Source organism: Fringilla coelebs (assembly GCF_963513975.1).
Source record: "Fringilla coelebs genome assembly, chromosome: 3".
NCBI lineage: Eukaryota > Metazoa > Chordata > Aves > Passeriformes > Fringillidae > Fringilla > Fringilla coelebs.
This window is the reverse complement of record NC_140030.1, coordinates 22,498,896-22,513,353: the sequence shown is the minus strand read 5'-3', so window position 1 is coordinate 22,513,353 and position 14,458 is coordinate 22,498,896. Positions and strand designations below refer to the sequence as shown.

At 33.7% G+C, this 14,458-nt stretch overlaps 1 protein-coding gene across 1 annotated transcript in view; it reads left to right on the top strand.

Annotated features, from left to right (window-relative positions):
- The window catches only part of CSMD1 (CUB and Sushi multiple domains 1), a gene marked incomplete at both ends in the record, with an annotated part of 1,059,366 nt that overhangs the window by 851,996 nt on the left and 192,912 nt on the right, over positions 1–14,458 (top strand). The window contains 2 exons of the mRNA XM_084202054.1: positions 1,501–1,670; positions 8,361–8,517. Coding sequence (XP_084058180.1) covers positions 1,501–1,670; positions 8,361–8,517 — 327 coding nt within the window. The remainder of the gene's footprint in view (positions 1–1,500; positions 1,671–8,360; positions 8,518–14,458) is intronic.

Here is a 14,458-nt window from a genome sequence, read left to right as displayed (position 1 = left end):
TATTTGTCTCATTCCCCCTTCCCTTGTTCCACCTTTCATCCTTACTTCCCTCGTTCCACCTTTCATCCTTACTTCCCTCCTTTCTGTTTCCCTTCGCTCATCCCTGCTGTCCTCTCCTTCTCCCTCTTACTATCTTTCTTTCTTCAGATTCTTTGTAGGGAGGAAGTAAAAAATACACTCTTTTTACACTTTTCAAAAGCAAGAGGGACATAAATTTGGTATTTGTGAAACCTCAGAAATGTAAAACCAAAATGTTTAGACTGCTTCTTTGCAAATATAAATCATATATTTCTTCTTGAATTCTTCTCAAATAAATAAATTACCACCCTAAAACCCCTAAAAATCTATTAAACACTTTTAGAAAAAATACAGATATTTTTCTAAACCTATCCCTTCATTGATAGGGCATATCTGTTATTTTACAATTATACATTAATTTATCATTATTTTATCTGTTTTGTTTTTACAAAACTCCAAATGAGGTCTAATGATGTTTAGGTCAAAAAACCACAGTGTATTTTATCCCTAGACTGAAAAATGAGATATCAATATCAATTTCATACACCTAAAAACAAGCTGAAGATTAATTGTTGGTATGTTAGTTTTACTGTGGGATTTTATAAGGTGTTTTGTAGGTCATTTTTAAGTAGTTTTAATGTCTGTTTGAACAGTAAACCAATATTATTTGCTGTCTGTTTAGATTTTTTTATCTATGTGGTGGCATTTATGTTGGCATAATTTTATTAGTCTTTATTCAAAATTCAAACTGAGTCCATGGTCTGGAGCATACCACTCCTCCTTCCTACTCTTCATTATTTTCTTTACTGGGGAGCTACAAGAAAATATGTCTAATGAAAGTGTCAATAGGTGCTTACTACAGATAGCTGTGAAAAACTCACCTACTTCTTCACCCAGAAAGGAAAGGATCTGTCTCCTTGGCATTGACTGATGTCAATAAATGTTGGTGTTTTGTTTAGTTTTGTTTTGTTTTTTTTATTCCAGGTAGAGAAAAGCATGTTTGAATGCTCTTGATTTAGTACCAGATTGTTTTTTTATTTTTTGTTAGCTTTTATTTTGGGGGTTTTTTTGAGCTTATGGTCTGCTTTTTAAAATACTTATTTGTAAAGCTGAACACAGAGGTAAAATCAATATTATGTTTATTTGAAATGTTACCACAATAATTATATTTCAATAAAGCATTCAATTTTTATGGTATCCAGATTAACCTGCATTATTGGTTAGTTTGATGGGAGGACTAGGGGATAAATTGAAGGAAAAGCACTTAAGTGCACATAATAAACAGACCCAGTGAAATGCAGGAGATGGCAACTTTGATAGGGTTTCTAGGAGTTGGTCTGACAGATGAGACCTGATAGAAATATACTTTTCCTAGATAGCCTGTTAGAGCTTTCATAGAGTCTAAATATTATTGCTAATAACTCATATTTTCTTGAATTGGATAATTCACTTTTTTTGTTTTAATGTGTCTATTTTCTTTAGCTGAATGTGGAGCAACTGTCTCTGGAAATGAAGGAACATTATTGTCTCCAAATTTTCCATCTAATTATGACAACAACCATGAATGTATCTATAAAATTGAAACTGAGGCTGGAAAAGGGATCCATCTTAGAGCCAGGAGCTTTCAGCTGCATGAGGGAGATATTGTTAAGGTAATAAGACAAATGATTTCACTTTCTATGCAAACTATTCACATTGCATGAATAAATCTGTTTCAAATGGCAATTATCTTTCTTTTCACATCCAATAGGTGGATAGTGTCACTGCCTTTATGCGAGATTCAATGATTTATACTAGATTCAAAGAAACTATCATAGACATTGTGATTTCAATTGCATTTCCAGAAGTATTAGACTGTTTAAAGTGGTTTAAATCTTAAAAGGAAACCTAAAATTTGAACTTGGATTTGAGTATCTAATCTTTTTCTCTCTTTATACAATATTTACAAGTGTAGCACAGGGATTTTTGGGTTTTTCCCTAAATGGAAACAAACATTGCAATATTGACTACAACTGCAGTTATAGAAACTGTCTTTCATTCTTTTACATTGCAAGGACTATTTGGAACATGGCCTAAATATATACAGATTTTGAGCATGTACTTTTCTACAGCATGGAAATAAGTTGATTTTTCCTAATAGTAGCTGTGGCATTCTTGTATGTACTGAAAATCCTAATATTCATCTGAAGTGCTGACCATACATTAAATTAGTATTTCAATTTTAATGCCCCCAAATTTTTGGTTAATTAATACTTAAAATCACAAAGTATTCAGAATCCAGTTAGCAATTTCCTTTCTGGATATCTCCCAACAACCCATTTAACATGTTAGAACTTGCTGCCTCTTGATTTTTTTAATTTGCACTGAGTTCTTCTCACAAGGAGTTTAAAGATATAATTGTTATGGATCAAATATTGGTGACTATATTTTTATCCATTTCATCATCTTAAGAGCTTCCTTGTGTAATTAAGTTTGACAATTAATTTCCTGCAAAAAACAAGGCATTTACAGATAGGATGAAGGTGGGGACGAAAAAAAGGCATCATTTTAATATAGACATTTATATCTTTGTTATTATAGACATTTATACTTTTGTTATTATATCTGTTCTTTTCAACAAGTACTTCATTTGACCATGAAATAAGAAAAACTTATAGATTATTTTATAAATTAGAAAGTTACAATCATAATGACAGCATTTTCTCTGTCTTTACCCACAAAAGCATTAATAAAAATGCTACCTTGTCTAAAACAGTGCAAGACCTTGGTTTTGCTTTTAGACCAAAGGGAATTGAGTATGTGGATGAAATATGTGGTTTGTATTGTCCTTTGCTCCTATTATCCATGGTCTGACAGTGCAGATCCCCAAAAGTATTTTTGCTCTGAAGAGATGCAGCACGGAAGAAAGAACTTAATTGCCCTCTGAGTTGCTAGAATGTGGTATATAAGTCTCCCAGAAGATTTGCAGATATATGGTTTGTAAATAATTTAATAAAATACTTAAAAATCTACAACAAAAAATCCCTTAGAATACCCTAAAGAAACATTCAAAAAACTCAGTTATCCTTCAGAACATCTCATGAGTACTGTCCAGCATACTTAGTGATATTCCCTGGAGATACAAGAAAGATTTGCCTGAGACAAAGCTGTCCTGTTAGATACTTTCTTTTATAGACCTTTTAGCACAATACTTCAGAGGATACAAAGGAAGCAAAGGCAAAATTGTGGTGATGTCTGAACTGCAAGGACTGTTCTCTGGTTTTGAGTCAGTTCCCACAGCACAGCTTCTAGTTATACAATTAAGCTCTCTTCCACCAATTAAAGTCTCTCTATTAGTCTATTACCTGCATTTATGAAAACAAAGTCTATTTCCTCTCTATTCCCATGCCAGGATGTCCTTTTACATATTTCCATTGGAATCAGCAGTTGGCAGGGTTATGGACTTTAAAGCTTGCCTTCTTTCCGATCTGCACCCAAAATATGAGCAAAATGTGTTATAAACCCCAGCCTTCTATCTTGTGCTGCACAGAAGGAAAACTGCCTTGCTGGCAGCTTGCAAGAGATGCACTAAGCTTAAGAGTATTTACAAACCTTGTGCTGAAATATAGGGCATTTTCCCAGCTCAGTATCTCACTCTGCTTTACAAGAAAAATCTGTATGCACACCATGTTGCATTGGGTGTGAGTGCCCATCTGGCTGGGGCTGCCCCAGCTGGGCACGGCTGGTTCCAGCTGGATACAACCGTGCACTGCAGGGTGTGGATGAGCCACGGCTGGGGCAGGGCACCTTAGGGAAACGTAGCTAAAGAAGGGCAAAAAATGCTGCACAGAATTGCATGATAATTGGGCCAATAAAAGCCTGTAATAATAATGTAATAATCCTGTGAGAAACTACTGCTCACGTTTAAAATTTTAAATGTTTATTAAACCTTAACAAAAAATACAACGAAAGGACTAAATAAGGAAAAATTAGAGCACTAGAAGCTCCCAAGACTATCTTCCATGTGCTCATCTTCAAAATGGATGCTCTGCCTTTTATACCTCTAGTCCCTCCTAAAGTCTTGTCAGTCAACTCCTTCATTGCCATCCAGTGGTGGAGATCACTTTCTTACATCTTGATTGGCAGTCAGGTGTTACCATAGTAACAGGCCAACCCTCCCCAAATGCCCTGACTACCAAGACCATCCTGTGATAACAGTGCAATGGGGAGGACATATTATAGTAACATAACTATACCTTTACAAAACGTCTCTTAACATACATATAATGTTCACCCCTTAATTGTGAGAGCCAACCACCTCATTACTCATCTATAACAATTCCAAGATCAAACCACCAGGAGGGTCAGACGAAGCATATAGTGTTACTGTTTGAGGTAAGATCACTTTGAACTCCATAAGGATGCAGTGGAAGGATTTCAGAATGTTAGCAATGTCAGTAAACTATACAGGCCTTGCCTGCCCAATTTCCAAGGAATATTTTAAAAGTGAGTCCCTTTGGAATGATATTATGCTATAAAATCTCTGCAGTGAAGGAAATTTGGTAAGTTTAGTTGTATGTAATTTCTTTTTACTGTCAGAAGAAGAAATTTCAAGAAGCATCAATAAACTCTAGCCAGCATTTCCTTCTCCTTCAGGTGAGTGTTGGGCATTCCCACAGCAGGTGCAGATACATTAACACTGTTATTGGAGCATTTCTTCTCATCAGTAAATGCAGCGCTGTCCTGTTCTTTTGTCTGCAATTTTTAGCCCTAGTAAGAAAAACAAACATTTTTAGTTCCTCAAAAATAGGCAAAAAGAGGCACCCCTGAATACTTTGGCTAAATTAATCCTAAACACAGCTCCAAACAATGCTGTGATCATCCCCCACTGTTCCCCAGACCAGTTTCTGCAGTTTGACTGCACCTCTAATGTTAAATTCTCCCATCTTGCACAATAAGGTAGCTCACTGGAACTGTGTCTCAGAAACAGTTCCTGTCCTATGCAGCTCCTGCACCTATGCTTTCTCAGGGAAGATTTGTGAAGGTGTTAGTAAGTCTGCTTTAATGTGTTCCAGGGATGCACTGACAACAGATACTGTGTAGACAATCAAGTTGAGATGACTTGACTACTGCTCTGTCACTATTAACTTGCTTTGAAAATATAAACTATTCTTCAGCTCTATGTATCAGCTCAGTACTCAAGAGTGAATATTGAGGCTGCATATTGAGGCTGTAGAGTGTATGGAATGGCATATAATTTGCAAGAATATTTCTGGCATCAGTAAGACAAGTGCATGAGGAAGGGTCAAACCTATTGCTTTCAAGAAGAATGTGTGCAGGTTAATGTCTGCAATTTGTGGGCAAACATTCTATAGCTGTGAAAAAATCTGAGCTTGAATTAATGGGATAGAAATTTCAATTCAGGTAAAGTAATAGAAACATGTTTCACCATTTTGAAGGACACATGACAAAAGTGAATACTTGGATTATCTCTTTATTTTATAGCTTATTCTTTCTCACTCACTAACACTTCATCCTCCTGGTTCTTCCTGTTTTAACTGACACTTGAAGATTCATAGTTCTTTAAAGTGGCTACTTATGCCAGAATCTTTATAATGCAATTGCAGTGAATTTGTCAAAGGTAAGAGGAAAAGCAGAATGTAATATTCTGATTTTCATCTCTTTTGCCAAATAGACCTTTTTTCCTTCATGACTGAGGAAATTGTAATTGCAGCATGTGAATTGTATTTCAAATGGGTTCTCCTAAATAAGGTAAATGCATGTACAAAATATGAATGGTGATAAATAGTCTAGTCTTACCTCTGGAATCAGTGGCATATGACATGACACAATTGTTGTACACAAGCTGTCTATTGGGAGTGATCTTTGGCCCAAATCAATTAGCAGCACAAGCAGTGGTAAAAAAAGAGCTTTCTTTCCTAGGATGGTTCAACCAACTTTTCAGTGTAGACAAGGGAGATTCAGTGCTGGTATTTGTTCACTAATGATGTTTCACTTGCTTCATAAGTACTTGCTTATGTCTGTAAAGTGAACAACAGAAGGAAAGCTGTCACCAAAAATTGTACCAGGTTTTTGTTGTTGTTGTTGGTGGTGGTGGGGTTTTTTTTGCGTTTTGTTTTGTTTTGTTTGTTTTGTTTGGTTTTTTCTTACAGCTGTTTTCACAGGATCTCTCACATCTAATTTTAATTTTATGAAACACTTTTTTCATTTGGGTCTGGATTAATCTTGAGGGATTCTATTAGTTAACTTGTTAGTCCTCAGATAGGAAGAGTATCTCTAACAGTCAGTGAGGCAGGACACGGTTGAAACAAGATGTCTGTAATCTTTAGCTGTGGGGGTTTTTGTTTGTTTTGTTTTATAGATGAATAAAAATATTTTCTTAAATATTGGCAGCATCTTTAATTGATGACAATATTAGAGCATTTTTAATTAATAACAATTATTGGAACATTCCATTTCAAGTATTATCTCCTAGATCAAGTGTAATATATCTATGGAAATAAATTTTATTGGGTGCAAATGATTCTTTACTTTTACAATAGATTTCCAGCTCTAATAAATAAAGCATAACCTGTCCATGAAATCAATTGGTGGTTCTGTACCAAGACAATGGTTAGAAGCTTGCAAGTAATTTTTCAGATACTCTTAGCATAGCTTAAAATTAGATTTCTTCGAAGAAAGGTGGACCTTAAGTACGTGTAACTGCTTGCATGAACCTTAAATACAATGGGTTGTATCTTCTGAGTCATCTCATCTGTGTGCCTTGGTATAAGACAATCTTTGCATCAATAATAAAGATGGAATGTATTCTTCTATCAATTGCTAGCACAATATATTGTTTTTCAAAAGTTTCCTTTCGAGTAAGTAATTCTTTATGTCTAGGTAGGTTTATAAAAGTAAACATATGCTTTTTTCTTAAAAAAATCTTTATGCATGTTGTTTTTATTATTTCATTTTGTTAATGACATTTGAGATTAACATGGTACTTTCAAGACATTTACCTATGTGTGGCATGCTGGTATTTTCTCCACAGAAAAAAATAGAAATGCTTTTAATTGTTGGTCCTCATCTACAAATGTTGCAATGGTCTGTCATCTTAAAATAAGCATTTCTAAATTTTGTTAAGAGGTCTAACTGGGCATTCAAATAGGAAGAACTGCTGGTGACCCAGATGTAGCAATTTAGATTGTTAAATGGGTCACTCCTGCTTCTCACTGAAATCAGTATAAATCTGCACTGTGCCACAAGGTCTGCTAGTGGAAGGATGAAGATCCAGTACTTGAAATATTTAATGCATTTAATATTTAATATTTACCTGTAATGGTAGCTTTTGTGCTGGTTGTCTCTAGTCACTCTAGGACACCAGATAAGGGCAAACTGTCTTTCACTTCATATCAGAAACTAACTGCTGAAATCCATTTCTTGCTATTGTATAAGCATCAACATGCCATTTCATGTATGGTGTATTTACAGACTCTATATTTCATGTATTTACAGACTTTATATTTTATTTTATTTTTCCATGAGAAAGTAGAAGAGATTTATTTAATTTAAAGAAGAAATTAGCTTTTTAAATTCATCTTGCGAAAACAAATCAACAAACAAAACAAAACTGCAGAAGGCTATTTTTGCACTTTGGTTTTGCAATAAGAAAAAAAAAATCTTCTTGGCAAGAGTTTGTACTTCTTCTGTATCTATGAACAGTCAAAAGGGCATTCTTAAGATTTTTAGGCTTTGATAAAGTGCATATGGTGATATTGTTCAAAGTTTTCACTAAAGTAACATGGCAAATAAGAACATCTCTACAATTAGTTTGGAAATAGACTCAAATATTTTTTTGAAAACTTATCAGTCTTTGTTAAATCTGATAGTAAACCAAAATTGCTGCAGGTTTAGAGCCTGAGATAAAAGATGACAGATTGACTTAAAATCTCATTTTTGCTGTTGATATATTGAGAAAAGAGAGAACAGAGTAGGCTGTAAAGGTTTACCTTTAATGGTGATTTCTGAACTTATACTTCTGTTGGCCTTTGTGAATAATCCAGAAAACAATCTGAGTTTAATAAACCTCAGAAGATAGAATTGCATATAAATAATAATTTCTCTCAAGATGAGCTCACAAAACCAAAAAGAAAAAGACTATAAAACACTTTAAGTGGGAGAGAATATTTCAAGATTTCCCTGAACTGTATAACCCAGGAGTATATACCGCTCAAAATAGATCCATTAAGGTTTTGGAGAAACTATTGGCAATACATTGCTAACTTTGGAATTATTGTATAAATGAAAATCTTTCAAATATTTAGATTTGATGTCCAATTTCACGCTCTTATTTCTGCAAGGTGTATGATGGAAAAGACAGTTCTTCACGCTCTCTTGGAGTCTTCACCAAAAATGACATGATGGGAATTGTTCTTAATAGCACCTCTAACCATATGTGGATAGAGTTTAATACAAATGGATCTGATACTGACCAAGGATTTCAGCTGACTTATACAAGTAAGTAGCTCATAAATACAATCTGATTGATTGTTTTGCAGGGAAATGTGTATTTCTCAGCTGTAGTGGTTTCTTTTTGAATGTTGAAGGTAATTTCCTAGAATGTTCTCTGGTTAAGAGACTGTGCTTTACTTGTCTACATGACTGGATTGGTAATTAAAAAAAAAGTTAATAATTTTAAAGCACTGTTGAAAGAAAATTTGTACATTTTTAAACTTAGAAAGCATGATTACTTTCAAGATTTAGTAGTGGTGTTGAGACATATGTGGGTTGAATATACTAATTGTTGAACTGTAGCAGAAAATGTACAGAAGATCATGGAAAACGGAAAGTTCAATCTCTGCAGTCAGTCAACAAGAAAAGAAAAGAAAAGAAAAGAAAAGAAAAGAAAAGAAAAGAAAAGAAAAGAAAAGAAAAGAAAAGAAAAGAAAAGAAAAGAAAAGAAAAGAAAAGAAAAGAAAAGAAAAGAAAAGAAAAGAAAAGAAAAGAAAAGAAAAGAAAAGAAAAGAAAAGAAAAGAAAGAGAAAAAAAGAAAAAGAAAAAGAAAAAGAAAAAGAAAAAGAAAAAGAAAAAGAAAAAGAAAAAGAAAAAGAAAAAGAAAAAAAAAGAAAAAATGAGTCCCTCTTAATCTGCAGACCCAAAAAATGTGCACTCTTAATCTGGCCTGATTGCTTGTCAGGAACAGAGTGGAGTATACTGGAAGGAGACCAGAATGAAAAAGTTTTGACAAGCAGTACACTTGTCCCACAGACTGTATGCAATTAGTTGAATTCATTTTTGCTGGCAAAAATATGATTTTTTCTTGGGAATAATTTTGGGGATAACTAGTTTGTTTCCAACACACATAAAGGGATATTTTTCCAGGTTTCAAGAAATCTCCAAGTTCCATTTACTTTCAATTTATTATCTTATACATTGCTTTCCATGAATTGCTGTTGAACCTTGCAGAGCAGAGCACAACATAGTGTGTCACAGAAATGGAACCATTGCTTAGTTTAATACATCTGATGTTTTCCCTTTGGTTTGGAGCAAGCTGTGGAATAACCTTTTAGATTTTTTTTTTTTTACAGAACCACTGAAGAATGACTAGGGTAATTTACTCTAATTTGCCTAGACAAACTGTAGAAATTTTCCTTTGGAAGGAAAGGAACCAAAGATCTGTTTTAAAAATAAGTTTATTTTGAGGGCTCTGATTTCAAGAGTCTTGAATCAGCTCCTTTTAAATGCTGTTTCCATGACCAGTTCCACCTACTGTTTATGAATGTAATTTTACATAAAAATAGAATTTTGCTAACTTCTACATTCAACTGCTTGATTTTGTTGCGCTTTATTTAAAGATTTGCTCTCCTGCACCATATTTTTCTGTGTAAGATAAGATACAATAATTCATGTCTTAAGGCTTTTTTTCCTGACTGTTTGCTTAGTTTTTAAACAGTGTTTTCTACTCTTCCAATTATTTCCACATTATCTGAAGTGTGTAGACAGAATTTGACATAATCTTCTAACTAAGATTCTAAGTAATTATCTTCTAAATAATTTTGGTACTGGTTTTAGAGAGGCAAAACTTATTTTCCTAGGTCTGCATAACACTACTTTTTTTTTTTATTTTGGTTGCCAAGTGTCAAATTTATTTTATCATATTTATCAGTTTTCAGCCATTCATGTTGAAAAGCTTATCACTAATGACTTTTCTTCCTACTTTCTCCACCATGAAACAATCCCCAGTTTTAAATACAAGCTAATACTTTACTTCCCACGTGTATTTTCAGGAAACCAAATTCAATATAATAAATTTAGAGACAGTGACCATCTAACCAGATGATTTCCTTCTGCTGTAACTGTTATTTCCAAACTCTTTAGTGTGAGATTTTTCACCATTCATAAATTAATGCAAGTAAAAATACAAGAAGAAGATGTAATCTTTTGCAGTTGAAAACTGGCTGCAGTGCTGACTCACATTCTTTTTCTGAAAGTCCTATCCTAGTAATATCTTAGAGATTAGATATACCAGAAATTTATAGTCATTATTTCATGGATTTTAAATTTTTTGGTGCAGTTAAAATTCAGTTACCATATAAATATGTCCAATTTTTTTTCAGTAAATATATTAAATACAAAATTATAATTATCTTTTTGGATTAAAACTATAGTTTTTGGATTTGGATTTAACCTGTAGTTCACAGCAGAATTAACTGAAAGATTACTCTGAAGTTTATTCATTTTTCAGATTGAGCTATAATGCCAGATGCTTTAAAAATAATAAATCAAATCAAAAAGGTGCTAAAATATAGTTTCACTGAAGGAAATGAGAAATATGTGCTGGAGTGAATGAAATTGAATAATTAATATCATAAGACAGAGATAGGAGAAGTGATGGTCTAATAAATCAGGTTAATTAGTTCAGGTTACTTCCTATGTGATTGCTGAGTTTTTGTTACCCACAAGGCATCATCAACTGCCCTTAATTGTTGGTCTTTGTAGTACTTTTTTTTCTATTATTGCTATTGAAATTAAGAAGTAAAATTGCAGGTTGTTATTAAAAAGACTAATGTGAAAGTCTGCTATTTCATTTGTATGCAACTACCTTTCCATCCTTTTTGATGGGGTGAATTCTGAAGGTTATGCTAAATTTAAAAATACAGTAGAAGAAAAACTTAATGATCCATGAGGACAGAAATGTGGATAAAGAAACTTGTATCTCTGATTTCAGAATCTCATCACCAACATAGTAAAACCAAATTTCATAAACTCAGAATCCATGATGTTTGTATAAACTGTAGAAATCAGAATATAAGCAAATATTAAAAGGAAATCGATAAAGGATTCAAGTTCTAAATGAAATCTGATTAAATTTCTCATTAAATTTTCTTTAGAGTAAATTGATTCAGGTAATACTGATTGGAAGCTGGAAATTATAGTTATCTTATTCTTTGATCTATAACTACAAGACGCTTTCAAGAAAATAGATTTGTCCTGTTAGGTAAAGGTATTTTTTACTAGAAAAAACTGTACTCTTTCTCAAGCTAACTGTTTTGAGAAACTAAGAAATATTTTGAGTGAAAACTAAAATTACAGTGATTTTGTTTAAGGAAACAACTTCAGAAAAATGGAGAATATTTTAGCTTAAAATCGGTGGGGTAAGTATATATTGAGTAAGAGTCAATGAAATAGTAATTTGAGCAATAGCTGAACACGAGGAGAAGAAAAATGAGGCAGCTTGTCAACTTTGTGTAGAACAAGTTTATATAAAGCCATTTCCTTATAGTGTGTTAGGAGGAATAAGGTGAAGTGTCCACTTCCAGTATCTCTGCACTGCTGTCAGAGGGGATGACTGTGGACATTTATATCTCTGTGCTGAGGAAATGGCAACATAAGTTTGATGTCTTTAATTCCCTATGAGCAGAGGACATCAGTAGCGCTCTGCATGTAAAAATTTAAGTGTATACTTATTGACACATGTGACAGCTATTTTTTTTTAATTTTAGAAAATGACTGTTATTCTTTCATAATTGCAGTTTTCTTATTCAGGGGATCTTTCCCCTCTCTGTCTGATTAGATCTGTTCTTCCTGAGACGCCTCTAATTTTTGTTGGGTAGAGAAGATTAGATACAGGGATTCCCACAGCTATTCCTGTTCACAGCTCAGTTAAAAGGTTTGCCCAATCTGATATAAAGATGCCAGTACTTTATGCTGTCATGTCAATAGCATTTAATGTTAAATTGACATTCATATAAACCCAAAATCTTATTGATGCCACACAGTGATTGGCAGAAAAAGCAAAACACAGCTGTCTGGTAGAAGTAACAGGCTGCAACTTTAAATAAGGAGCAATTCAGTACAGTTTCTGAATAACAAACAGGCCGTCTCCTTGGCCGTGCCTAACCACTCCCCTCTCACAGTCCTGACACAAGAGAAAATTTAACAATGTTTTCAGTCATCATGCACTGAAATTACTCTGACTTACTCTGACTTTTGGAAAAACAAAAAATAATACCTTTACACTTTATCATGCATGTCAAATACAAATGATTTGTGACCCTCTGAGTACCACCTAATGCTGCTACTTTGTGATGTTTGGTCTTGCGCAGATCACAGATCACTCAGCACTGTAGTGGGCTTGCACAATTTTCTCAGTAAAGTTCCCAAACATTTGAGAAGAAAACACTCTTTCCCTTCACAGTACCATCTAGAAATCTCAAAACTCATTTTTCTTCATGGTGCCTGATCATGGATGTCTATATTCATGATGTGTAAGGACCTTTACCACTGTAGAATTGCTCCTTGGACTCTCCTGAGACCTAAGGGTTTTTACCATGTGCTTTGCACTGGCAGTTGTTTGTCTGAAATAGCATGAAGTTGCTGTAGGACCTTATCTAGACATCTTCTTTTTTAGGAGTATCTTATCTAGCTCTCTATGTCAATTTCATGGTTCCCCAGTTCTGTCCAGTAAATAATAGAAGCAAAAGCTTTACTTATCCTTAAACCTTAGAATATATTCTAATAAGTCAGTGGAAGGGTCCATCCAGAAATACTGACAGATACTGTCTCTAGGAACATGCCTGACTGCACTGGCCCATTCAGTACTATATTCTGCCTCTCAAAATACGCCTCTGTGTTTCAGAAACATGAAGAACTATTTATAGACTTTTTAAAGTCTGAAGATGATTCAGAAATTTGTGGCATACTCTGTGACTACATTTTAGGTTTCTGAAGGCCTGACACTGGCCTGTCCCTGATTTGCTGCTATAGGTTAAAAATGAGATTCCATGTTAGCTCCTGAGCATTTGTTTTTTATTTATATCCTCCACTTCCTTCTGATGTGAAATTAGACATTCTCCTTCACTTCTGTGGCAAGATGAAAATAAGGGCTGGAAAAAAATCTAGGTAAGGATTTGTCTTTTTGAAAATGAATACTGTGTGGGCCCAAATCATAATTTAATGGTAACATACTCAAATTTCAAATCCATGACGACCATTTCTTTCTCTGAAAGCAGAATTCTCCATGGCTATCATTTCTTTCAGAAGAATTCAGGCCCCTAAACTGTGCTCCACTCCACAGAACTTACCACAGTTTTAGGATTGTGCATAGATAGAATTTTTTTCTTTTTAATGAGGTTTAATATTTTCATTTGCATTTATGATTCTTTATATTTAGCATAGTTAGTTGTTTTACAATATTCTCTTCATTGGTCTGAAGATATACTTTTCAGTTTAAGGGAAGAAATTTTTAAAAGCATTTGCTTGGACGTGATGCATAGGTTTAGCATTCATGGTATTCTGTTGCTGCTAAAGATTTAGTTCTGATTTTCAGTTTAATCATTCTTTAACCCTACTGCTTTCAAGGGATAGTGAAAGGTAGTGCATGGGAGGTGAATCTGAGTTGGTCTAAATTTCTATAAATCATTGAAACCATTTATAATAGTTAATTTAAGATAATCATGAACTTTAGTTCATTTCTTATTCTACAGTAATTGAAAAGGTTAGAATGTCAGTGAAAACAATGTTCATAAAATGCAGACTCAGACACTTATTCTAGCACACAATCAGTCTCAAATTCAGGAATATAGTGACTCTGCCTCATGGTGTATAATGTGTAGCAGAACAATCCAGTAATGAAAAGAGGCTCTTCCAGTTTCCTTTCCATAATTAGTCTGTATATAAGATCTGTTCCAATTAGAACCTTCACACACTGCAGTAAAAATGTAAGACAGCAAAGACAAATATTATCAAATTAGTACGTCTTAACTGATACACGTATGAGGTAGTCACAGGTCCTATTAAGAGCAGTACCATTATGTGACTAACCCCAAATGAATGTAACCCCCAATAAATATTGCATGCACAGAAAAAATTCTTCTAAAAGAAAGTCAAACTTGCAGACTTGAAAAACAAAAATTAATGAATGTAAAAAAAGAATTTAAAAATAATAATTCCACTTGAG